Source organism: Vicia villosa, linkage group LG1 (genome assembly GCF_029867415.1).
Source record: "Vicia villosa cultivar HV-30 ecotype Madison, WI linkage group LG1, Vvil1.0, whole genome shotgun sequence".
NCBI classification, from domain to species: Eukaryota; Viridiplantae; Streptophyta; class Magnoliopsida; order Fabales; family Fabaceae; genus Vicia; species Vicia villosa.
Genome location: NC_081180.1, coordinates 26673571 through 26700775, shown reverse-complemented (window position 1 = coordinate 26700775; position 27205 = coordinate 26673571). Strand labels below are relative to the sequence as shown.

General features: G+C 35.0%; 2 protein-coding genes across 3 annotated transcripts; both read left to right on the top strand.

The window, feature by feature from the left end:
- Positions 1 to 10219, top strand: LOC131632003 (pyruvate, phosphate dikinase 2-like). 2 transcript variants are annotated; one of them, XM_058902771.1, is made up of 20 exons: positions 1 to 221; positions 333 to 540; positions 4416 to 4472; positions 4579 to 4812; positions 5024 to 5161; positions 5327 to 5489; positions 5598 to 5833; positions 5945 to 6073; positions 6178 to 6357; positions 6659 to 6796; positions 7017 to 7181; positions 7274 to 7435; positions 7534 to 7623; positions 7922 to 8238; positions 8344 to 8473; positions 8708 to 8836; positions 8967 to 9104; positions 9384 to 9461; positions 9570 to 9661; positions 9747 to 10219. In XM_058902771.1, the coding sequence occupies exons 2-20, from the start codon at positions 340 to 342 to the stop codon at positions 9787 to 9789; spliced, it is 2820 nt and encodes a 939-aa protein (XP_058758754.1). In that variant the 5' UTR covers positions 1 to 221; positions 333 to 339; the 3' UTR covers positions 9790 to 10219. The 2 variants fall into 2 exon arrangements, with proteins under 2 accessions (XP_058758754.1, XP_058758761.1); XM_058902778.1 differs by having other exon boundaries at positions 319 to 540.
- Positions 10220 to 23579: 13360 nt separating this feature from the next.
- On the top strand, positions 23580 to 26923 carry LOC131631994 (uncharacterized). Its single transcript, XM_058902761.1, has 2 exons — positions 23580 to 24170; positions 26325 to 26923. The coding sequence occupies exons 1-2, from the start codon at positions 23735 to 23737 to the stop codon at positions 26543 to 26545; spliced, it is 657 nt and encodes a 218-aa protein (XP_058758744.1). The 5' UTR covers positions 23580 to 23734; the 3' UTR covers positions 26546 to 26923.
- The last annotated feature ends 282 nt before the right edge of the window (positions 26924 to 27205 follow it).

The following is a 27205-nucleotide window of genomic DNA, read 5'->3' as shown; positions in this document are numbered from 1 at the left end:
TTAGCAAGTCAAAGGAAGTTTCATTATGATGCGACTTAAATAATAATAACACTATAATCGTAATTTCGTCCACTCATTTCTCATCACACCCGCCTCATATTTTTGTCAATAATTTTGAAATATCATTAAATAATAATACAAGTCACAGAAACAACAGAAAATAAAACTACCATTCCGATTTTGGGAAGCTACTTTCTCTAATATTAAGATCCTTTTTTCAGGTACGTTAATGATTTCATATTAAGAAACTTTATACTTTTTTTCTTTTCTCTTTTGTTACTATTTTCTTTGATTTTATATGCTTTGTAATGGTGAAAGAATCAATCAAACAGAGCAAAGATGTCTTCCATGGTAAAAGGCATGATTCTAAGGACCACACCAGATGATAGGATTTTGAATGGGAGAAGAAGCGCAAGGTTGCAGTGGCAAGAGTTGCAGTTACGCCTTAAATCAACATGGAAAACCAGAAAAACAACGTATCAGACTTCAATTCGAAGCCAAGCTGTTGTTACCCCTACAACACCACCTACCACTAAAAAGGTACATTCATTTATCTTCTGGAACCTTTTCTTTCTTTAACTTCCTCAAATTTTAGTGTGAGTAACAATATTTGTCATTACATACAAACTGTGAAAAAGTTGTTATTTAACTTCATAATTCTATGCCAGTACGACATCTCTTAAAAAATCGTGGCATAGTTAGTGTCTATGTCAGACATCTGCACCGACAATTGCGTTTATATTTAATTTATTCATTTTTTAAAATTATTATTATCAATGTCGCCAGATCAGCATCGAGATCATTTTGAGATGTCCGTGCTTCGTACCTTAAATATGCAATTATTTCATGTAAAGACTGAACATAAGTGCATGTTACTTAATCTTTGGATCAAAACTGAAAATAATGGTTAATAAAGAAGAACTATTAGAGAGAACAAGAAGTTATTTATTCTACGCAATTATAGGAAAATACTGCTTAATGATTCGTGTGTATTTGGGATTGTGGAAACATTGATCATGAGATTGTCGTGAAAGCATTGAATCTGTAACGGATATTGACAAAACACCTCAATTATAGACTGTAGATTTTTTTTTTTGGGTAAGCACTAGAGAGTAGAGTCTGTAGATTGTTTCTGGACCACAAACTGGAGACTTATATTTGGACTCCTTACCATTCAACAATGACACTCCTACAAATTTTTAAAATGTCAATAAAGACCCTCACATAATTTATATTATAAATTTTTACCATTTTTTCTGAAAAAATTACTTTCAAAAAGTTATTTAAAAACAAAAAGTTCAATAGTTATAGGTAGAGCTGTCAAAATGGACTACTCGGCGGTCGGCCTTAGCAGGCCTTGGATTTTTTAGGGCTGAGTCAAAAAGACCCTGTTTAATATGGGTTCGAGATTTACTACCCGAGTCCGGTCCTAGATGAGCTTCGGGCTACCCGGTCTTAAATGGACCTTTTTATTTAAAATAATTAAAACATAAACTCCATAATATTCATTATTAATAAAATTAAAAAATATGTTATTTTAAACATAATACATTTTTAAGTACTATATTATCTCTTATAAGTACTATAATGTGTTTCTAAATATAATATATATCTAAATTGTATAAAATAATACTTGAATATCTATTATAAGAGAAAAACTAGTATAATACGATGAAAAATGTTGATTATATTAATGTATAATATTTAAAAGAAAAAGATTGAATAGAATAGAGATAAAATTTAGTGAAGTCAGAAAAATCAATATGCTATTTTGGTGTAAGATAATATAAATATAAATATTTATTTTTTAAATGTATAATTATTCGGACTTATGGGCTACGCACGATCCATATGGGCTATAGTCCTAATGGGTAGCGGGCTTTTCAGGGCTGGGCTAAAAAGGCCCTGAAAAATATGGCTCTAATTTTAAGGCCTAAGCTCTATAATTTTTCGGGTATGGCGGGCCGGTCCATATGGGCTAGCCCATGTTGACAGCTCTAGTTATAAGTATCTATTGGTACAAACACAACATTGAAAAAGAAAAAAATTCTATTTTATACCAGATTTATATTGGGATATATAATTTCGATATACATTTATATCAGAGAAAGAGAGATAAATCCGGAGCAAATGATCTATCTAAAAATATAAGGGTCTGTTTGGTAAAAATAGCGGTTGACTGATAAGCTAACTGATAGCTTATAGCTGATGACTGATGGATGATGACTGATAGTTTATAGCTTATAACTTATAGTTGATGGTTAAGACTGATAGTTGATAAGCTAATTGAAGTGTTTGGTAAAATTAGCGGTTCAACTAACATATAAATGTAAAATGACATAAAAGTTATTTAATACATAATTATTTTATTTTAAATTAAAATAAATTATAAAGAATAAAAGTGGGTTTTTGTTAAAATAATAAGGATAAAAAAGGAAGAAAAAATGATAAGCTATAAGCTAAAACGCTATTTGAATTAGCGTCTGAAAAATAAGCTATAAGCTAGCAAAATTAGTTATAAGCTCGTGATAACAAGATTGTTACCAAACAGGTCTAAATTATCATTTGAGCTTATAAGTGATAAGCCATAAGTTATAAGCTCGAAAATTTGTCTTACCAAAGAGACTAATATGTATACGACTTTTTCTCCTTCTCCATAAATTCAGAGGGCATGTTATGCTATGTAATGATATTTTAGATATTCTTAAAATGTTATTTTAAATATTTCATCATTTTATATTTTTTTTAATATTATAATTTAAAAATATTACTTAATTTTGAAGCTATTTCAAACAACTTTTCATAAAAATCATTTTTGATATACAACCTTTTGAAAAAAATTGTAATTTCGACTATGTGTTATCTTCAATAATGTATGTTTATCTTATAAGATGTCAAAATTAATCTTTTAATTAAAAAAAACGAATGTAAAAAACTTGTAATATTTTTAAAAATACAAAGAAAATATCTATTTTTTAAAAGTTAAAACAAACAGACCCAAAGTCACACAACAATAAATAATGTCATAGAGACAACAAATAAAATAAAAATCTAAATTGTTCCATCACAATCAATGTGATGCCAAGCATAAACCTCGCCATTAAGTTCATCAAAGAATAGCTATTATCTACATCCAATATCAATTATTTATACCAGGTGACGAAAGAGACGATGGAATGTCATTTGCATGTCCTCCAACAAATGAAGGTCCATCAACATCTGTTTCGCTCAACTAGAGGGATGATGAGAGAGTGTGATACTCTATAGTGTTTCTCTAAGTAATCATTTAGATAATGTCCAGGAAAAGACACGACCAATGCATTTTGTCAAGTCTCATTGGCACTGCTCATCATATTAGCACGAAACCATCCATTAACGCTAAATGGTGCAACAAGAATGAGTCTAGGTATGCCCTAGAAATAGCCAAATTGACGGAGACATATCTCATGTAACAATACTCTCCCATCATAGATAACATGAAAATAGTGCAATGACGTCGAACTCGCGATGCAATATATGGTCAGTGTACGTTGTCCACATGACATCATTTAGGACTAAAGCTTCGATCCTTCGTCTAACTGAAGCCCCATCTCGTGGCCCGTGGAGAGCCATATGTGATAGAACCCTGATCATTGTTGATTGAAAATATAAGTGTTAAAAAAGTCTCACATTGGTTAATTTTGTAAAGTAAGAGGGAGTTCAAAGCTAATATAAAGATGTCAAGATTTTCATTACAAGATGCATTAGTTAAAAATGCTTTAAATTCTATTTGAATTTTTTATTCTCTTATACTCTGGTATTAGAGTATTATGAGATATAGTTAAATATTTGTTATGGAAGATGTGAGTGTACTGAGGGTTTGAAATTATTTGATGGTAAATTATATGTTTTAACAATTTTTACATAATATTATTTTTTATTAGTTGTCATTTGACTTTAGTTTGATCCGGAGATATGAGTTCTTACTAAAAGACTATGTTTTTAATCCTTATTATATATATTTTTTAATTTACTTATTAATCAATATATCTAATTTATATAATATATTAAATATTAACTATTCAATAAATTTAAAGATTAAATTTTTCATATATTAAGAACTAATAATTATTAAATAGTTATTTAATATCACCTAAAATATTCTCATCATCAAATAGCTCTTAGAAGTGATCGATTCTCAAGTATAGTAATACTGTGCTTAGTCTAAACTGATGCTACACTATCCATGAAGTGAAAACTAATCTCTGCAACTAGAGGTATGACTTCAATGGGAATGATATTAGGCAAAATCACTTGGAGATGAGTTGATATATTATTATGCAGAGACAGTATTGTATTATAATCCACCATGGACCAACTTTTAAATAGCATTGTCAATTTTTCTTAAACTCATGTGTTGATTTGTGTTTTGACAGAGGGTGTTCACTTTTGGCAAAGGTAAGAGTGAAGGCAACAAGGCCATGAAGTCCTTGGTAAGCATAAAACAAGGCTATTTTGTTTTTTTTTTCTGTAATTAACAACTAAGTTGTTACATTTGAACTGATGAACACTTGCATGTGTGATGTGTGTTAATTGTAGTTGGGAGGAAAGGGGGCCAACTTGGCAGAAATGGCAACAATTGGTTTATCTGTGCCTCCTGGACTCACTATATCAACTGAAGCATGTCAAGAATATCAACAGAATGTAAAGAACCTACCAAATGGTTTATGGGATGAGATACTTGAAGGCTTGAAATTCATTGAAAATGAAATGGGGGCCTTTCTTGGGAATCCTTCTAAACCACTCCTCCTCTCTGTGCGCTCCGGTGCTGCCGTAAGAGCATTTTCTTATTTGGTTTTACTTTTTCATTACGTCCTTGTGAAACTGTTTTCAACTTATGACATAGTCCATAAGCTGTTTTTGGCTTATTTCCATAATCTTTATATTTATAGGTGCACTTATCTTTGATTTAAATTTGATTCCTTGTATGGTGTACTTGACGTGTTTAGAGTATAAACTTATTTGTTTCCTCTACCTGCATTAGATTTCGATGCCTGGAATGATGGACACAGTTCTTAATCTTGGACTGAATGATGAAGTGGTTGCTGGGTTGGCTGCAAAAAGCGGAGAGCGGTTCGCTTATGATTCTTACCGACGTTTCTTAGACATGTTTGGGGGTGTTGTAAGTAGTTATTTTATATCTTATGCCGCAAATTGATTTTCGTTCACAAGACTTGTTTATGCAAAAATTATCTTTTAAAATTTCATTCTGATACATTACCTTGATGAACATATATTAGTACCTTCCTTTGCTTTTGTTGAAACTTTTCTTATATGTTATATTTAGGTATTGGACATTCCACACTCATTGTTTGAGGAGAAGTTAGAAAAGCTAAAACACTCAAAAGGTGTTAAAAATGACACTGATCTAGCAGCCAATGATCTCAAAGATCTGGTTGAGCAATACAAGAATGTCTACCTTGAAGCTATAGGAGAAAAGTTTCCCTCAGGTACTAAGTCCAACACTATCAATTTCTTCATGTTTTGTTGTTATATGTTCTTATTGTAATTTATCCCCACACTTATTTTCATCTTCCCTCTTGATTTACCAATTGCAGATCCGAAGAAGCAACTAGAATTAGCTGTAAAAGCTGTTTTCAATTCTTGGGATAGTCCAAGGGCTAATAAGTATAGAAGCATTAATCAGATAAATGGGCTAATGGGCACCGCGGTAAATATCCAATCCATGGTGTTTGGTAATATGGGGAATACTTCAGGAACCGGTGTTTTATTCACTAGAAATCCTAGCACCGGGGAAAAGAAACTTTATGGGGAATTTCTCATTAATGCTCAGGTTATATATAGTCCTTTACTAGTTGTTATTTTACATTCATGATCATGCCGCTATCATCTCTATTACTAATTACTTTTGGTGTTGTTGTTTTTACAAAATTGCTTATGATAGGGAGAGGATGTGGTTGCTGGAATCAGGACACCTGAAGATTTAGACACTATGAAAACTTGCATGCCAGATGCTTATAAGGAACTTGTGGAGAATTGTGAAATTCTCGAGAATCATTACAAGGATATGATGGTAAAATCTTCCCTTAAGATTTGTTTGACTGTTTCTGCATTGTTTGTATGTGATGTATCGATAGAGTGGTGGGTATATACCTGTTAAATTGATATTATTTTCAGGATATTGAGTTTACAGTTCAAGAAAATAGGTTGTGGATGTTGCAATGTCGAACTGGAAAACGTACTGGTAAAGGTGCAATCAAAATAGCTGTAGACATGGTTAATGAGGGCCTTGTTGATATTCATTCTTCGATCAAGATGGTAGAGCCACAACATCTTGACCAGCTTCTACACCCACAGGTATACCCTTAGCTGTAATTAACATAATCCATGCTTCGTGTGCCTTTAACTTCCTTTTGTAAATAATGTACTCATCGAATCAACTTACATAATCAATTTACTCAAACATTATATAATAGGAAATATTAACAAAAAATTATTTGAAAAAAGATTATAGAAGGCCAGTGGTCATTAATTACATATAGCTAAATGGTCTTTATTTTGTTTGTACATTTATTTCCATTTATTGTTTTCATTAACTTTTCATTTTCAAGTATTAGATGCTCAAGTGTTATTGATTGCTTTATGTTTATTTGTTTAGTTTGAGGATCCATCTAAATACAAGGATAAAGTTGTTGCCACTGGCTTGCCTGCATCCCCTGGAGCTGCAGTTGGGCAGGTCGTCTTCACTACAAATGATGCTGAAGAATGGCATGCACAAGGAAAGAGTGTCATCTTGGTATTCTTTTTTATTATCTCTGTTTTCCCTTTCATTATACTGTTAAGAGTGTTAAATGTGAGCAAAAAGTTTTTATTATCACTAGCATTGAATGAAAATGTAAGTGGTGTGGTATGGACTATTGTTAGGATGTGTAAAATGTCCTAGTTTTGGTTTCATGACTGGTTGAACAAACCATCCTTAAGCAATCATTAAATCCTATTACGCACTTGCATTATAGGTGAGGACAGAGACAAGTCCAGAGGATGTTGGGGGTATGCACTCAGCCGTTGGCATCTTGACAGCTAGAGGTGGTATGACATCTCATGCGGCTGTCGTAGCCCGTGGATGGGGAAAGTGTTGTGTGTCTGGTTGCTCCGATATCCAAGTAAATGACCATGAAAAGGTAACCTCGTATTCTATATTGTTGACAAGATAATAAAGATTTTCTTATTCAAATGATTCAGTATAAATAATAATCTCAATTTATGATTATAGGTGGTTGTCATTGGAGATAAGGTAATATCAGAAGGAGAATGGATCTCGTTGAATGGATCCACAGGTGAGGTGATACTAGGAAAGCAACCACTTTCTCCTCCGGCTCTAAGTGATGACATGGAAACTTTCATGTCTTGGGCTGATGAAATAAGGAATTTGAAGGTGCTGCTGCATATTCCTTACTTACTGCAAAAGTTGAGTTGAATCCAATCATCTAATTCTTGTAAGTTAATTTCACTTTTGTCATTGTTTACTACCAGGTTTTGGCAAATGCCGATACACCTGAAGATGCAATAACAGCTAGACGAAATGGTGCCCAAGGGATTGGACTCTGCAGGACAGAACACATGGTACGATAATATCCGACTCCTTGTTACAAACTAACTGAAAAGTGTGAATGCCTTAAATTTGAAAGGCTTGTATTGTAATTTTGTTATAACAAATATTAGCATTGTTTTCCAAAATTTTAAAAAAATATGAAACACTCATGTAGAGCATAAGATAAAGATGATCCTCTTTATATGCTATGATAAGTTGAGTTCGTGGATTTAAATATCTCTTAACGCAACACTTGAAATGGCCATTGTTTTACCAATTGACACATGGTAGTTACAAATTATGATTTTCTGCATTTTTGTTGTGTTTTAGTTTTTTGCTTCTGATGAGAGGATAAAGGCTGTGAGGATGATGATAATGGCTGTTACTCAAGAACAAAGGAAAGCTGCACTTGATTTGTTGTTACCTTATCAAAGATCAGATTTTGAGGGAATTTTCCGTGCAATGGACGGTCTCCCAGTTACAATCCGATTGTTAGATCCTCCACTTCACGAATTTCTTCCTGAAGGTGACCTCGAACATATTGTCAGTGAACTAACTTCCCAGACTGGCATGAAAGAAGACGAAATATTCTCTAGGATAGAAAAACTCTCAGAAGTTAATCCCATGCTCGGGTTTCGTGGCTGCAGGTTTGTTATGATGCTTTTGCCTAACAATTAACAACGAATGTTTTACATTATTAAAAAACACAAGTTATAGTAATTCCTCTTGACGATTTGAAATTATGTGAACAGGCTGGGAATATCATATCCAGAATTGACTGAGATGCAGGCCCGTGCCGTTTTTCAAGCTGCTGTTTCAGTGAGTAGCCATGGTATCTCAGTTCTTCCTGAGATAATGGTTCCACTTATCGGCACACCTCAGGCATGGGCCTTTTTCTCACTTCAAGTTATTTTTCCAATTTGTTTCATATCTATCATATATACATAAAATTTGTGAGGAAAATTCAGAATGTTCTACCTTGAAATATTAACTTATTTTTCTTTTCCCTTAACAATTTTTCTCTTGAAATATAACATGAAGCAATATTTTGGGGTTTGATCTAAATGAAACTCTAGTACTCTTGAAATATAGGCCTAATTATTTTTTAACTAGCAGGAATTAAGACATCAAGTGAGTTTAATAAGAAATGTTGCTGAGAAAGTGTTCTCAGAGATGGGATCTTCTTTAAGCTATAAGGTTGGAACTATGATTGAAGTTCCAAGAGCTGCATTAGTTGCTGATGAGGTAATAGTTATATATATCCTTGTCGTGAAGATACATACTTGAGTTTTAACGTACAATAATAAAATTGTATTATAGAAAGACGACATTTTATCCTCGTTACATTTTCTAACTTTATAATCCATTTGTGTAGATTGCAAATGAAGCCGATTTTTTTTCGTTTGGAACCAATGACCTTACCCAAATGACATTTGGTTACAGTAGAGATGATGTTGGCAAATTTCTTCCTATATATCTATCCCATGGGATTTTGCAGCATGACCCATTTGAGGTTAGTTGCATTGTCATGTGACATATGATTTCTCAGAATATTGTTTCCCATTACTCAGTTCAGGTTTGCCGTTTGCATAGTTGTGCATAAAATTAATACATACATGTGCACACGACCATATCTCTAGTCAGATGTCACAAATGATTCAAGAGATGAAGGATAAGCGGAAGCTGGAAACATCAAAATAAAATTCCGTTACTCTTAACATTATTTCACTTTGCATTTCGCTTAATATATAAAGGATGTTTGCTAAATTTGAATTATTGACAACAATTACAGGTACTTGATCAAAAAGGTGTGGGTCAACTCATCAAATTGTGCACAGAAAAGGGTCGCGCTGCTAAACCAAACTTAAAGGTAACTTACTAATACAAATTCAAATAACAAAACTTTGTCACGTATCTTGATTATTCTCAATATGTCAATTATGGTTTTAAAACACATCTATCATTGGTTGATTATCAGATTGGAATATGCGGAGAGCATGGCGGGGAGCCTTCTTCTGTTGCATTCTTTGCTCAACTTGGACTTGACTATGTCTCATGTTCTCCTTTCAGGTTAAGTATTTGGTTCAAAGCTGTATGAGAGTGAGATATTTCCATTTTCAGCAGTCATACTAAAAGTTTGAGGACTCTTTTGCAGGGTTCCAATTGCTAGGCTTGCAGCAGCTCAAGTTGCAGTGTAAAGAACAGCTATTAGGCTGTTTCCTGTCTAGGGCACCACCCTCTATTCCTTCAAAAATGCAAATAATTGTAATTTATTAAAAACCTTGTCAAATAAATAAATAAAATGAGGGCTTGTATAAAATCAGATAAAAAAAAAAGGATATGCTAACATGCTTATATCAGATAATGCAAAAGGAAAATAATCTTAAAACTTTTGCACATAAAGTTAAAAAAAAAAATAGAGAAAACATTGCGTGTGTACATCGATATAATGTTTCTCTTATAATTTATTTTACTTTACGTTTCTTTTATAAATTGATTGCATACCATGTCTTCTGTGTGTAGAAGACATTGATATGGATATGTGCACATGTGTATATTTCTGATTCTGTAAAATTATTGTACATGTTTTATTGAATGACTAATAATATCTTTGAAATGTTTTTCCAAGTATCATCTATGTTCGAATTAATTGATGAGTGATAATGTTGTGGGGAGAGGACCATATGTTTTGCGTGATATCATAAGCCAATGAGTATGAGTCATTTCTTTTATATATCATTCTTTGTCATTTTTTATCTGAAAAACACTCAATTTAATTTCGAACATGGTTCTAACTTTCTAAGAGACTTAGCATAGCAGAGGTTTGGCTGCGTGCATTCTTTGTTCATGAATAGTTTTAAAACACAGTTTTTTACATAGTATTACAAAGGAGTAAGATAAATTTGGTGTCTAATAGAGTCTTGTTCAGTCTAATCCCTAGAACATGTTAGGGGCTTTGCAGAGAAGAACTTTGAAACTTGAGTAACTGCTTTAGTATATGTCATTTTCATTTGGATTGTAGGTTTATTGATATTGGTCGGAATGAAGTTTAGGCTTAATGGGAGACTAGTATGTTGGTCGATCTAACGCCTCATGTAGTGTTAAAGTATGTCCCGATTCAAAGAATCATGTCGAGTCCCTGTTAGATTAATCATTTAACTATGGACGACAATAATAATAAGAGTGTTGGTCCACATATTGGCCATAACATGTCTTTCATTCATGAGCCAGAAATAGTTGATGATAGAGTGAGATTAGGTTCTGGTGCGGTGGAGCGAGTTTTCAGTAAGACTGAGTGGAATGGATTTGGAAGGTTAACACTCTAATGCTCTCAAGTCGGTAAATGAATGAGCAGTAGTTTGAGTGAAAGAATGAATATAATACCTGTGTAATAGCTTTGACGCCGATAGCATTGGGAACATGTGTAATGAATGTTTTCCTTGTAACTTTTGTGACATTTCGTTGGAAGGTTTCGACGTCTGGCCCTTAGACAGGTAACTATATATGATGTCTTCTTATCTTAGGATACTCGAATGTTCTGCACGGTTCAAAGCAAGATCATGACCGTTGGTAGTATGGTCACACTTCTCAACGCACAGTGTTGTGTATCAGAGCCTGGAAAAGGATTGTCTCAAGTGGAAATTTTCACTGGAGAAAAAACAATGACAAATCTAACCCTTAACTTCTATTGTTTGTGTGGGTTGGATCTCATAGGATACACTTTACCCGGGACAGAATCTCCTCCCAAGCCTAATTTTAAATAAATTTTTGGATTGGTATCACAGTCTAGTATATGTTATGACTATTACGTGGGTGATGTAATCTTATCACTTTTATTATTTTGTGATAAAGTTGGATTCACGCTTCTTTCCTTCAATTCTAATTGGTATGAGAGCTTAATTTTAAATACATGTTATGTTATGAATATGAAAACATTTGTTCAAGATAATGAAATCTTGTGAAACATTTGCTATGAAATAACTCGTTAAAGAAATCTTGTGAAACAATTAGTTTGGGTACTCCTTTATCCTTAGCATATAGCCATCGAGTCTCTAACCTCTAATCAATGGTAGAGCTAAATATATGAATCTTGAGGTTTTCGTCGTAGTGATAAAACAATAGAATAACATAGAAGATGAATGTGTGTTGGAAACATTAAGTAGAGTAATCAATAAATTTATAGTGTATTTTTAATTATGATAGTTTTGATGGTGAAATTTGGCTAATGTTGCTCGCTCGATTTACCTATGCTGAAATTGTTTCCACTACTAGGAATTTCTCCAAAGGTATTTTTTTAGGTCTTTATTTCATATTGTTTTGTTATGTTATGTATGATTCTCCTATCAGAAGGTTTTGCTTGAGGGATGGATTGTGACAAAATGTGGTAAAAGAACTGAAGGTGAAAAACTGAAATGGCTACCACAAGGTTATGCTCTTTTTGTTGAGTGCAAGGAAATTTATAAGAAGATAAAAATAAATGAATTGCACTGAAAATCACAAGAGTGCACCTTTGTCCAAATCGTCCTAAGGAGAAGATTTTGAATTCCTTTGCTGCCAAGATATTTATTTTCAAAATCTTATTTAATTAATTTCTAAATTAATTTTTTTAAAAAGTAAATTAAATTATAATAATTTTTAAAATATTCATTTGCAATAATGAAGGGACAAAAAAAATGAATTCAAACTTAATATTTGTTATTTCAAATATAAAAAATTTATAAGCTACAACTTTTTATGAGTGTAATATTTTATTTTGGGTTGGCTTATTAGAAGATTTCGGAAATGCATCTCTCAATTATTTCGAAGATGCATCTCAAGATTAAATTTGGGCAAAATAAGGTGGCTTACTCATAAAGTACTAAGTTATGTGTAATATGAGTGCGTCCAAATACATATCTCCAGAATATGAGAAGGGAAAAATCGGGTTTTCAGTAGGTTAACCCTCACCCTATGGAGTTTATAAAATAAGAGAATTGCTTAAGACACTCTAAGTATTGCTTCCCCGCCTTTGTGAAAAACAAAAACTACTCCTAGAATCCAGAAATGCATCTCCGGATGCTATTTAAATCAAATATGTGCCAGAAGCTCCACTTCTTCCTTACTTATTCAAACTCTCAAACTTTCCAAGCTCTCAAAATCCCCCAGTTCTCAAAACTCTCTCACCTCACAAACTCTCAAACTCGTTCGACATACTTTCAAGTTTCTACCATCAACATCTAATTGATTAAACAACTTTACATCAAACTCACATTTGGTAAGTTTTTTTATTAATTCTCTATATTTTTTTATTTCAATATACATTTGTAGAAATTGAGCATTAGGTTATGTTATAGGTAGTTTGAATATGCTATTTAAATGATTAACATGTTTGATAGCTAGTTTAAATGATCAATACATTTTTTGAATGTTGGATTGGACTACATTGCTACCATTTTCATTCTTTTGAGTTGCAGAACATTACAAAGATGCATCTCCAGATTTTTTCAAAATTTTTTAGAATCCGGAGACGCATTTCTAGATTTTGTCTATATGTATTGTTTGGCTTCATTTCGTTGTGTTTCATTTGTATAATAGTTGTGTGGTTTAATTATAGACATTATGGTTGATAACCAAGCTAGATTCAGGCACGACAGAGTTGCACTACATGCATCGGTTCAGAGGGAAAGAGCTTGAGCCTCGCAAGCATCAGTCGATTTTAGTTCGGTTGATGTTGAGGCGTCAACTTCTAAGGCTCATGCATTTCCTCCTTCGTTTTCCCGTAGGCGGCATGTGTCACTTCCTGATGCCCGGGAAGCCCCACCGGTACATGTTAAGGCACCTGAGGCACCCCGGGAGTTTGGAGGAAGCCCATCTGACTTATTATTGCTGCCTCTATATTCGGACCATGCTGTCAGGCATGTAAGGGACAGAAAGGTAAATATTTGGAAGCCTCAATTATATTCATTCTTTGAAATACACATTTTTTTATAATATTCCATGTTTTTTATGATGATTTTTTCTACAGGGTTGTGATGCTTTAAAATGCATCAACCATGGCCAGAAGATTATGGCTCTGTCGCAGCCTGTTAAGTAGTGGTTTCAGGATGTGATGCAACTATTTGGACTGAGAAACTTGTGCATGTTTGGTTATGTTAAGACTAACCATGCATGTTTTTCGTGTTTGTAGAGAGGTGACACTCAGAGACATCTTTTCATCTTCTAACACCCTAGACAATCTCATGCCTACTACATCTTTCGATCAGGGGAAGACTATTTAACCATATCATAATTAACAGAGATGAAGCAGTGTAAATGATGGTAGACTTTCTGGGAGCTTACCCAGGGCTTGCCCTTTGGAAGTTTGAAGCCACTCGAGAGTTTCATGCTAGGTTTTAATTCCTGGAAAGGTTGTATGCATAACAATTTCATGTGGACTAGCAGACTTATGGTGATGATGATCACATTATGCAGCATAAAGCATACACAGTGAAAGAATACCTGTTGTATTTGGATGGAACCTCCATTTTTATGGACAAGAGTGTCACTTATGTGGATGTTGTTTACATGAGATACTTCACTGACATGGAGTAGACCCATGGGTACGCATGAGGGTGTTTGTTTGGTTTACTTGTACTCCAAGTTAGCTGAATGTTGTATGTGGAAGACCAAACAAGTGACAGTCAATTGCATATAATTGACAGTAATATTTCTACGTATTTTAGTGTTTGTGTGTCATTTTCACAACACTTGTGCTGCACCATTACTAATGATTCATATGTACCATTTTCAGGCTTTGATCCTCCAACACTTCCCACGCATATATGATTGGTTATGTGTTTCGACCTACACTAAAGATATGCCATGTGTTTCTGCATTCGTCCCGCTCAGGGAAAATTAGGCGACGGAGCCATTCATAATGTATCTTGATCGCTTGGTAGTAGATGATATTCATTTTCAAGCATATGTAAATCACAATGAGACGCGTCCTTTGGATGACATACCCTTCTACTATGGATGATTGGCTTGCGAATCATGTCTGATGTATCCATATCTTCTTGAGCGTGACATGCGACATTTACATATAGTTTGTTTGTAGAAACCCCTCTGGTTCTACTCTTCTCGCTATGTCTCATAGAAATATAGATGCAATCTATGAGTTCCTTACTCATCTAGTACCAGATGAGGCACGAAGTACCATAGCTCCTCGCAACTAGAGTGTTACATGCGTCTACATCAAGTGATATTTCATGATGTCCCATCTTATATGATACCAGATGCTCCAGGAGATTCACTTATGCTTTGCACCAGGAGATACTAGAGGAGAAACATGTTAGGAAAAATCATGTTGTCGATGTTTTGCCTAGATGTCACTGTATCATGGAGCTTATGCAGGCGGGTATAGAAATAGAATTCTTTCCTAATGGATATTAGGCGAGGGACATTCTAGATGTCATCGTGAGGGAGGCACGAGAGACATTGCAATACATGAGGCAACATATGAATAGGTAGGCCCGCGTCCAGCATACACACTAGTATATAGTATTTGTATTATAAACAATATTATCATTTCTACTTTATTTAGACTTCATTGTGTATTTTAGAGTTATTAATTTATATATATATATATATATATATATATGTCATTTTAATATCATTTGATTAGTATATGGTTTAATTTATATAAAGATGAATATGATAGTATAACTATAATGCATTGTCAATTAAAAATAGTGTATCTCTAAAATAAAGTAAAATTTTACTGTATGGTGAGAATATGGAAATACATATCCGTATTTTGTCTGGTGTAAATACATAGATGCATCTCCAGATCAACTTTATGTTAAAATGAGGGCGTTTCAGTTATGAATGTTGTGGTGTCGTTTTTTTTACATCCCCGTTTCACTTGGGAGGACGGCACGCTAGACCCTTCACGCGAAATTTGGAAGGAGAATGCGCCCGTGGCGGGATGAATTATGTTTCAGTTCTTCCTACGATATCACACGAACTTTTTAATTGTCCTAACGAGTAGGAGAGGGGAAAAAGATCTCAAATTAACCCTAGGAGTTTGCTAAGTGTGGGGATTCACCTAGACTAGAAATTCTGGAGTCCGGGGGGTCGGTTATACATAGAGAAGAGTTTAAGCACCCTACATATCCGTAGTACTCTACGGGAACCTTCTCTGTGTCATTGTGATTGTGTTTACTGCTAATGATTGGGAAAGTTTCTCCTTTGTGTTAGGAGAGAGAATTAAAATTGATTTAAAAAGACAGACAAACAAACAAACTGACTATTTTTGGTATTTTATTAGCTCGCTGAGATTCCTTGTGAACCTCATGCCTACATATCCCTAATGGAAGTCAGAGCTTAATGTAGTTCGGGGAACTAATTAGGGATTTTAAATGATTTTTGGTGCCTTGCTTGAAGCTCAAGGTTGAAGCTTTGAATTAAATCTCTGTTTACAACAAAGAGACATGAAGTCATCTTTACAGAGAATATTTCTCTAACGTAGGCATGAGTTGATACTATGGAAAGGTAAAACAGTGATTCGTTGGATCGTAAAACTGTACCAAAGTGGGAAGGATCCCATCCACAACGTCAGTGCTGAGAAGAGGCAGAAGTTTTCCATACTTCTCCTTGAAAGCCTGGGGGTTGACCACCAGTTTTCCGCGCTTTTCCAATTCATCTACCTTAGGAATCTTGAAGGTGTATTTCCTAGCTCTCTTTCTTCCGTAATCCATGGTATAGATCCTTAAGTCCTTTCTCCGTTTCTCTCTTTCTATGAAGTTCAAAACGTTCGTTATTTAGTTTCCTTGAAAAACGACTCGAAAAAGACTCTTTTTGGTTTTAATTATTATGATGAATGATGCATGAATGCATGAATTCACACACAAGAGTTTTTAAACAAACATGGCGTAGAAGGGTATAGTGTTCATGAAGTCACAACGCAAACCTCGCCCCAAGGGTAAACTAAGGATAAGGATTTTTGTACCTGTAGAACGGGTTCTAGGGATCTCAGAGTTTTTGCTCAACCTTAAAGATACGTTGACTGGTATCCATAAGAGAGTTTTCTCTGAGTGTAGTATCCGCGTGACAATTACTTCCGTAATCACCGCTCTACGTCCTAAAAAAAAGGCCTTAAGTGGGGTTAATGTGTTTCTAGGTCCTCCTGGTACAAATCAGTCTCGGAATGCATTGGCGCAGTTAATCACAACCAGCCAGGCAAATCCCAAGAGTAGATTTGGAAACCAAGATTAGAGGGCCTTCACCGAGAAGACATCCTCCATCCTATCTTATGTTGCACTCAAATCCGGGTATAGGATTTCTCACCACAAGGGGGAATCAAGCCCTTTCCCGATACAGAATAAACAAAATAAACAAATATAAATGCAGCAAACACATGAAATGACACAGAGGTTAGGCAGGACCTCTCTTGTTTGAGGGGGAATTTGGCATCCCTAATTCCTCATTGGGGCTGGACCAGCAACAGATCAACCATTGGTTTGGATGAAAAACCAAGGTTTTTAACACTTATATCCCCAGCAGAGTCGCCATTTTTCTGTGGTGTCGTTTTTTTTTACCTCTCCGTTTCACTTGGGAGGACGGCACGCTAGACCCTTCACGCGAAATTTGGAAGGAGAATGCGCCCGTGGCGGGATGAATTTTGTTTCAGTTCTTCCTACGATATCACACGAACTTTTTAATTGTCCTAACGAGTAGGAGAAGGGAAAAAGATCTCAAATTAACCCTAGGAGTTTGCTAAGTGTGGGGATACACCTAGACTAGAAATTCTGGAGTCCGAGGGGTCGGTTATACATAGGGAAGAGTTTAAGCACCCTACATATCCGTAGTACTCTACGGGAACCTTCTCTGTGTCATTGTGATTGTGTTTACTGCTAATGATTGGGAAAGTTTCTCCTTTGTGTTAGGAGAGAGAATTAAAATTGATTTAAAAAGACAGACAGACAGACAAACAAACTGACTATTTTTGGTATTTTATTAGCTCGCTGAGATTCCTTGTGAACCTCATGCCTACATATCCCTAATGGAAGTCAGAGCTTAATGTAGTTCGGGGAACTAATTAGGGATTTTAAATGATTTTTGGTGCCTTGCTTGAAGCTCAAGGTTGAAGCTTTGAATTAAATCTCTGTTTACAACAAAGAGACATGAAGTCATCTTTACAGAGAGGTATTTCTACTATTCCACCACAAACATTTTAAAAGTAACAGAAAAGCTAAAAAAAATGTTTCATTAAGAGGGGAGTCTACTTGGTTGATCAAGTATGACAGTCATCGTGCCTCTTAAATGAAAGATTCTTAACCAAATTAGGGAAAGGGTCGTACAAGTCTGGGTGTGTTGCCAGAGCATGCCTTTCATGAGTCCTAAATGGGAGAATGTTTAAAATGATGATTTGTTTGAAATGATGATTATTTGAAATGATTGTTTGTTTGTGGTGAGATAGGAGAAATACCTACCTATGAAGATGAGCGATGTCTATCTATTGTTTGAAAGATTTGATTTTTTGGCTGGCTTGAATGAGGCCCAAGCTTGAGGCTTTTGATTGATTTATTGACTTTAGGAGAAAAACTCTACTGGGGAGAATTTAAACTAAGGAGTTTTTGTGTTCTGTACAAAGCCCAGAATTGAGGCTGACTCTAGTTGGAGAGTGTTTATTTTATGGGTTTTATTTGGTGTTCTGTACAAAGCCCAGAATTGTGGCTGACTCTACTTAGGGAGACTCTATTTTATGCCTTGTATGAAGCCCAAGGTTGTGGCTGACTGCTGAGGAAAAAAACTGAATTTTGAAGACTATGGATGACTCTATTTTTGTGTGCCTTGTACAAAGCCCAAGGTTGTGGCTGACTTTCAACTGGGGAAGTTATTAATTTGTGCCTTGTATGAAGCCCAAGGTTGTGGCTACTTTGGCTAGGGAAAACATTATTTTCTGCCTTGTACAAAGCCCAAGGTTGTGGTGGACTTTTAAAGAAACTGAGTATGGAGGATTCTATGGGGAAAAGATCCTTGAGATTATGAATCTTTGACACAGGAAATGTGGTTTATCTGCCTTGTACAAAGCCCAAGGTTGTGGCTACTTAATGATAAAGGACTCACTGGGGGAGTTTTATTCTACTGGAGGATTTATCTATTAAAAGACTGATTTTTCTTTATGTTTTTTGGAGGCTAACCCTTTCCAGGGGTTTTGACTCAGCTGGTGAAATTGTCTATTAAAAGACTGGATTTTTTCTTTATGTTTTTGGAGGCTAACCCTTTCCAGGGGTTTTGACTCAGCTGGTGAAATTGTCTATTAAAAGACTGGATTTTTTCTTTATGTTTTTGGAGGCTAACTCTTTCCAGGGGTTTTGACTCTTTTTATTGACTGTGATTTGGAGGCTAACCCTTTCCAGGAGTTTTTATTAAAATGGCAGAAAGATTATCTAGTGGAGACTTCTTGTTTTAAAGCCCAAGATTAAGGCTGACTCTTGCTGAGGATAAGCAAATATGGATCCTAGACTCTGCTAAGGAAGGTTGATGAAGATAAGGGTGACAGAAACTGTCCATGTCTCTCATTCCAAAAAGTGTACTCAATATGAGATTGAGACAATCTTAGCTTGTTTAAAGTCTGGTTTAAAGTGGAAGAAACTCACCAGGATAGGCTAAAAGGTAACTAAAGACCTGTTCATATGTTTATAAGAAACCTGATGGGTCCATGTATAAAAGCTCAAGAGGAAGCTGGAAATGCTTTTAAGAAGCCTGTGGGTCCTTGTACAAAGCCCAAGAGGAGGCTAATCGAGCGTCATCGAGGGTCCTTGTTGTAGCAAAAGAGAAAGCTATGTGGTTTTGAACTTATTTTGGCTCTAGGCAAATGAGCAAGAGGTTTCACCGGGAATAATTCCTCTTTGGGTGGATGTGTCCTAGTTTTTGTTCTAAGGCTTTTTCAAGATGTTTCACCGAGAATAATTCATCTTGAGGGTTTTAGCTAAAGATTTCTAATTAGGAAAGAGCCTTCACCGGGAAGACATTCTCAATCATAAGCCATATTCCTATAATATATATATATATATATATAGTTTAACTGTCCTAGGGTTTACACTCAGACGTAGTTCTAAACAATATATAAACAGTTCTATATTTGACAGTAATTTAAATAAAGACTGTAAATTGAAAGCTTGTAAAGCCTAACCTGGATGGAGTGGAGGTCTTTGAAGAAGTATGTACAAAGCCTTACCAACAATTTTATTGATGATAGTTGAATATTTATGATAAACAGTTAAGGGTTTTTGAAAACAGAAGAAGTGAAGATGGACAAAGGTCACATAGGTATCTGAAGAGTTTCACCGGGAATAATGCCCTTCAAATACCAGAAGAATGTTTTGAAAACAGAAAGAGGATTTTGTAAATACAGTTTTTTGAAAACAAACTAAGAAAAGAAAAAGGTGCTGGGACTTACACTCTATTAGAGGCCCAGTACTTTATAGTACTGGTTGTAAAAATAGTTGAAAATGATTTGTGATTTGAAATGATTACTGTTGTGAAAACAGTTGATTATTTGTAAAATAAAAGAGGGGGTTGGGACTTACACTCTATTAGAGGCCCAGTACTTTATTTACTGTTTTATGAGAAACAGTTGAGAAGATGCGAGGTTCTGTTGTTTGAAAACCTCGATCGTCTATTTACTTTGAAATATGAAAACGGTTTGAATTTTGACAAAAGTCAACTTAATTAGAGTAAAGATGGAATCTAAACCTAATTAAGACCTAAATGACTTAGGGTTTTATCACAAATTTATTCATACAATAATTAGGTTAAAAAAACAAAGGAAAACATATATTTGAAGTATTAAAAATACACCCTTTTAAACCTAATAAAAATACATGAAATAAATAATATTTTTTTGTGATTTTTTGATTGCTCATAAAATAGATATATTTATTAACAAGTGTGTAAAAAATGAAGTTAAAATGAATTAGTTTAATAGGTGAAACAATTGTGTGAAGTTGTGAAGAAAATAAGTGAGAAAGGTGATAAAAAAATAAGGATTTGTCTCCACCAAGGCTTGAACTCACGCTCTCATGGTTACCACACAAAACAAAGCCAACTGAGCTACATGCTCAGTGTGACTAAAGAGTGGTTCCAGTTGTTTATATGTGAAGCACGCGTGTAAAAATGAAAAATAAAAACAAAAGGTCTGAGGGGGGATCGAACCCCAGACCTTGTGGCAAGAGAGAGTGGAAGCGCATGTGACCAAGTGAGCTAAACGATGTATTCGTTTAAAACACACTTTCAGTTAATTATATTTTAAACTCTCCCCTGAGAATTCAAAAATGGCGCCACTCACCATCTTCATCTTCAACCTCAAGCTCTCCATTTTTGAATTTCTGAACTTGCTCGTTTCTCAATCAAACGTGATGGTGTAAACATGAATTTCGCTCCAAATTTTCTCACGAATCCAAATATGTAACTAATATCTATGTATATTAACTAGAGCTACCTAATTTCTCAGAAAACACGAAGAACGTATGAACCCTAAATTTAAAATTAAATGATGGATATGATGAATAAATGAATGATGATAGAGGGTTTTTAATCCTCTGATGATGCTAAACAAACTGGTATCGAGATATATAAGAAAGAGTACTTGAATAAGTGAGGTAGAGTTTGAAAAAATACCTCTGAAAATGGAGGTCGTGAGGATGATGAGGAACACCTGGGCTTGTGTGAGTGATCCTAAAAGCTTCCTGGGGACTCAGTGATGCTAACTGAACACTTATTATGACTTGAATCCCTCTGAATCGTCCAAATCGACTCTTCAAATTGAGCTTCAAGTGAACATGGAGGTTGATGAATTTGCAGTTACAGATGAGCTGCAGCCATCTGGATAGCTTCACCACACCCTAAGGAACGTGTTTGAACACTTAGATTCGCTTGACACCTTCTGAATTACTCCATGGACCTCCAACTGCATAAGCTTCAAAACGAGAGCAACAATGGTGTTCCTCTACTTACAGAAGTGATCCAGGTGCTTGGATCACCTCAAATGAACCCCTTTGAGATGTTAGAATGCTTACTTTTCAAAGAAGAGCCCTGGTAAGCATGAGGGAGAGAAAGAGAAAGCAAGAATTGGAGTTGCTTTGGTGTGTCTAATACTGAGGAATGCACTTGTATTTATAGGCAAATGGATGCAGAGCAATTGGCTGTAGTGAGCTTGCTTAATGAGGTTAACTTGGTACCTTAAGCATGAAGAAATTTCAAAGAATATCCAAGTGTGATCATTGCATTTTCGAGCTAGCTCCCTATCCATTGATTCCATCTGATCTTAGGGGACATTTCTGATGCAGAATGAGCTCTAATTGGTTGGTGGGAAGATTCCTTTGATGATTCATCAATTTGCCATAAATTCCCAAATGTAATCATTACATAATCACATGTTCTTGTTTTGGGAATCTTCTTCAATCTTCATGCTATGGTGAAAGTGAATGCATGGCATGTTTGCAGATGTGTTATGGGCCGTGTAACATCCATAAGTGAGGTTATATGCACAAAATTGCAAAGTTCCAAAATGATGCATGACCTATAATTTTACTTCATGAGGCCAACTTTGAACAAGCATAACTCCTAGCTCAAAATGAATTTGGAGAAGGTTGAGCATAATTTGGAAAGCCCTAAACATCTACTTCAAATCATTAGTTTTGGGTTTCTTCAGAATCATTTGGGAAAATTGTGAAAAATGAGCCCAAAGTTGGAAGAAAACTAGGTTAAAAACACTTAGAAAAATTTCCAAGTTTTTATGACCTAAAGCTTCAAAATTCCAAATCTCTTAAATGCTTGATCTTTTGAAAAAAGTTGCTATGTAAGATGTTGTTTTATTTTATAAGATCTACAACTTTCATGTTGGAAGTTTTTTTAGTTGTGTAGGTGAAATTTTGAGTTCCCACAATGCCCTTAAAAACCCTAATTCCCGACTTTTTGATCCTTGGTGAATTTTCTTGAATTTCTTTGGTCAAATGACTTTAATAATCATATATTGATGATATTGATCCTTAAAAGTCATGGTTTGACCAAAAACCCTAAAAGTCAAAGGTGATCTTGTATAGTTGACTTTTTCAGATGAAGTGGGATTTTGGACTTTTGTGATGAACCAAGTCCTCCTCCTCAAGTGAATGATATGAATGGACTATGTTGAGGTAATAGAAGTTCTTGAACCATGTTTTGAGTTTTGGGTTCATGTCCTGATTAAATGTCAACTATCCAGGTGAATTAGGTCAAAAACCCTAATTGTCGACCATATGAAATTAATGACTGTGGTTCTTGAATTGAGGTGTGATGCCCAATGGATGTTGTTATATGGATCATTTGAGGATGATTGAAGCCTTTGAGTGTTGCCCTTGAGCTTTTTAGGGTTTCCCAAATGTGATCCCTGATTTTAGTCCTTGATGGGCTCAAAACCCTAGACTGGTGAAGTAAGCAATCCTGAGTCCAGGTGATGGGTATCTAATCAATCATAGGTGAATAGAATGAAGCTTTGGAGTCCCATGGTTGTGTTAGAAACCATCCCTTTTACTGATTTATCCTTTGCCTGAGCTCTTTTATTCCTGAACACCCTCGACTAAGTACCAGATGAATAAGTGACTGCTCTGAGTATCTGCTTTGACTTTGATGAAAAGTTATAAAGATATGACATCTCAGGGGGGGGTCAAAATTAGGGTATGACAAATGTATGGGGTGATCCAAATATGCATATCTAGATTAAATTTTAGGAAAGAAATAGAGTGATCATATATTGGGCCGTATTTTGGTATGATCAGGATGCGTTTGAAAATACATTTTCGATTTTTGAAGAAAAATTTTCTTAAAATGCTTTTTCATTATTTAGGATTGGATAGAAGAACTCCCTAAAATAAAAAAAAAAAACACACACACACAAGTAAGTTTGGGCCGGAGCAAAGGTGGATCCAAAAGAACCGAAAGAAAGGGTAGTTTTGACTTTTGACTTAATCGTTGAAATTTGGTAGTGGGGTGAGAAGTGGGAAACCCTGGTTAACGCCGAAGCCATTTTTCTGCAACAATCAAACAAACAAACACCTTCCACAAATCGTTACCTTGCTCGTGCAATTTCCACTCTTCCAAAAGCAATAACAGAGAATCAAAATTGAATTCAACAACAACAAAATGGCGTTAGAAAGCTACGTAGTGGTACACAACATAGCAAAGAGACACAATGTCGGAACACTAGCCCGAAGCGCAACAGCATTCGGCGTATCCGAACTAATCCTCGTCGGTCGTAGAGATTTCAACAGTTTCGGCAACCACGGTTCCTCAAACCATCTCCGATTTCGCCATTTTCACTCGCTTCAAGAAGCTCGACAGTTTCTCAAGGACAAAGACTGTGATATCTGCGGCGTTGAGATCACGCACGATGCTCTACCGGTTAATCAGCATCCGTTCAAGAGAAGTACTGCTTTTTTGCTTGGGAACGAGGGTAGTGGTCTTTCTAGTAAGGAGTGTGAGATTTGTGATTTTTTTGTTTATATTCCGCAGTATGGGTGTGGTACTGCGTCGTTGAATGTTACTGTTGCTGCTTCGATTGTACTGCATCAATTTGGAGGTATTTTTATTTTATTGATTTTCATTTTTTATAATGATGATATTTTATATTTTTTAGTGACTAATTTGCGAGTTTTTAATGAATTGATATTATAAAATTGATTTGAGTTAAAAGAGAGTTAGGCAAAAATGATTTATGTTTGCATATAATCAAGCGAGAAAGTGAGTAAATTGAACAATAAATTTGAGTGCAGAAGTCATATTTGAAAGTTCTGGCTTTTTGTTAGAATAATCCCCAGAGTCAAATCAATTCTATTTGAGAGTCTGCAAACATATAAAAATCAGTTTTAAGTCTTCAGAATCACTTTTGAATTTGACTCTACTTTTGGACGGATAAGAATTAATACGAGAATAAAACTAGCGGAGGAGAGATGAGGATATTGCATTGGATGTGTGGTAAGACTAGACTTGATAAGAATAAAAATGACAATATTAGAGAGAGTGTTGCGGTAGCACCTATAGTAGAAAAGATGGTGGAAAATAGATTCAGGTGGTTTGAGCATGTAGAAAGAAGATTCAATGGTAAGGAGAGTACATCAGATGGAGATGAGTTAAACAACTAGAAGTAGAAGAATACCTAGAAAAACTATAAGAAAAATTATTAAGATCTTGAGATAAACAATTTGGATAGAAGAATGGTTCTGGATAGAACATTATGACAGAAGTTGATCCATGTAGCTGACTCCACTTAAGGGGATAAGACTTGGTTGTTGTTGTTTGTTGGTGTGGTGATGAATCTTCAACAGTCAACTTGGGGATTCATGCCATGTTTATATACCTTTCAGCAGTTGTTGAATTTTCTTCATGAGGTTAAAAGATGAAAAAATAAGGAGCTTCTGGTTAACAAGCACCCGGGTTTATGCTCAAGAGATCACTAAAATTTCCATTTTATGAGTGTGTTGGTTAACATAGAGGGACATTTTTTAGTGTAATTTAGTATAGGGTGAAAAGTTCGTGAATGAGTTTTCAACAATAGTTAAACTAAACAACATACACCATGATTGCCAAACAACTGACACTATAGCATAGTGGATTTTAATAAACTATGACGCTGTCCCAGTTTCACGATTAAGAAAGTAGCAGCTGCTATTCCAGTTTCTTCTAGTGGATTTAGCAGCAATAGCAGAACAGAGAGAACAATATGATTTTAAAAACGATACAATTGAGGAGTCTGCATGTCTGACAAACATGGCTTATTTTTAAAATAGAAAAACAGAAGAGTCACTGAGTACCAATCCTATACTCGCCGTAATATGTAAATCTTTCAATATGTGACTTATGCTTGTCTCCATTTTCTTTTTTATTTGTATGCAACATGCCTTTTCTTTATATATAATTGACTTATTTCAACCGCTGTTTGCTTTCAATGCTACATGCTTACATAATGGATAGTTAACGTTTCACTATTTTCCACAGTCTACCATTGATAACTCTTAATTGTACACATACTCAAATGCAGAATTTCCCATGCCTATTATAGCACGACCAAAAAACAATGCATATTTTTTTTAGTCAGTACAATAAGTTATTGACAAGATAGTATATCATCATCATCTAATCCATGTAGCTAGTCCTATTTAGTGGGGAATTTTAGTGGTAGTGCTTGTATTAAACGCACCCCTATGACAGAACATCATGGAAATGTTTATGATTTGCTATTGCACCCCTAGGAGAGATTTGAAAGAACAGTTTGAGTTTCTATTGCTCAACTAAAATGTCACAATGGAGCCAAGTTTGAGTTGCTATTGCTCAACTAAAATGTCACAATGGACCCAACCTGTCCCTAAACCTTGTCATTTTTAGAGTTTCGCAGCACCAAATTGTGTTCTTGTTGTCAAACACTAGTTCCAGTGTGCTTATGGTTTGGTTTTGGAACAATTGCTATTCAACATAAATTACTCTTTAACTGGTGCAAGCCGGGCTAAATGATAATAAATGACTGTTTTAGCAGTACTTCCTTCGTGGATGTGGGTTCCTTTTGTTGTGTATGTGCTCGTTTTTTTTCATTTTACATTATGATTTTGGAAAGTTATATTTCAGACAGTTTTATGGATTATTCATTCCAATTACATTCATTTACTTTTCAATTTCAGGTAAACTGATCCATCCCAACTAAATCTTGTAGTTTCTAACGTGTTCCCTTTTTTTTTGTCAGTCTGGGCAGGTTTTGCTGAGAGATCTCGTGATGGAAATAAATTTGTTGTGGCAGAAAAACCAGCGAAACAGGGTCGACGAAATTACTGCACGGAAACAGACGATTCTATCATCGAAGAGCGTAAAGCCAAAAGAGAAAATGCCGCCAATGGTTTCTTTGAGGAGACCGAGAGTAGCTATTCATCTTCAAACCTCCTTGATGCATTGTTTGTTGATGGTTGATAGAAAATGTGCGATTTCTTGATGATCAATTGACCATTGAGATTGTAGGTTGAGGACCTAATTGCTTCACTTGTGGTAGAAGAGATTCGAGATCTTTGGTATCTAAGCGTGGTTTTGAGAAATCTGACTATTAAATGATTTATACCGTTTATTTAGAAAGAGGCATTAGCTAGATGAAGGTTTCACTGTCATTAGGCATGTGTATGTTGTTTTACAGTGTGATTAGCTAAAACTGTCACCAATGACAGGAAATAATTACAAGTTTGTAAAAAACAGTTTTGCTTGGATTGATTAACTTGTTACATTGCAATTTGCTCTAGTGATGGACGATGGTTTTGTATGCAGTATTAAATAACAAACCTGTCTTCCTTCGTTATAGATGCTCCTGTCACAAGAAACAATCTTAAACAAAAACTATCAACAACACCTAATACAAATATGCAGACCAAAATAAAAATCTTTTTATTCACCTCATTAAATTTTAGCTAACCATTCCAATTAATAATTTTAAAAAGTAATTAGACAGTCTAGTTAAGCTTATACAACTCTTAACACTTATACTTTTGGATGGAGAGACTACCTTAATTTTTTCTATAAGAACAACTCTCCAATTTGGAATTAACCCTTTCTAACAAGCAGCTAGACCACCTGGATTCTAAG

Excerpts from the sequence above, each read along its gene's own strand:
- LOC131632003 (XM_058902771.1), top strand. The coding sequence starts at position 340 with ATGTCTTCCATGGTAAAAGGCATGATTCTAAGGACCACACCAGATGAT. Across the intron at positions 541-4,415 it reads CACCACCTACCACTAAAAAG|AGGGTGTTCACTTTTGGCAA; the intron begins GTACATTCATTT and ends GTGTTTTGACAG. Across the intron at positions 4,473-4,578 it reads ACAAGGCCATGAAGTCCTTG|TTGGGAGGAAAGGGGGCCAA; the intron begins GTAAGCATAAAA and ends TGTTAATTGTAG.
- LOC131631994 (XM_058902761.1), top strand. The coding sequence starts at position 23,735 with ATGGCGTTAGAAAGCTACGTAGTGGTACACAACATAGCAAAGAGACAC. Across the intron at positions 24,171-26,324 it reads TGTACTGCATCAATTTGGAG|TCTGGGCAGGTTTTGCTGAG; the intron begins GTATTTTTATTT and ends TTTTTTTGTCAG.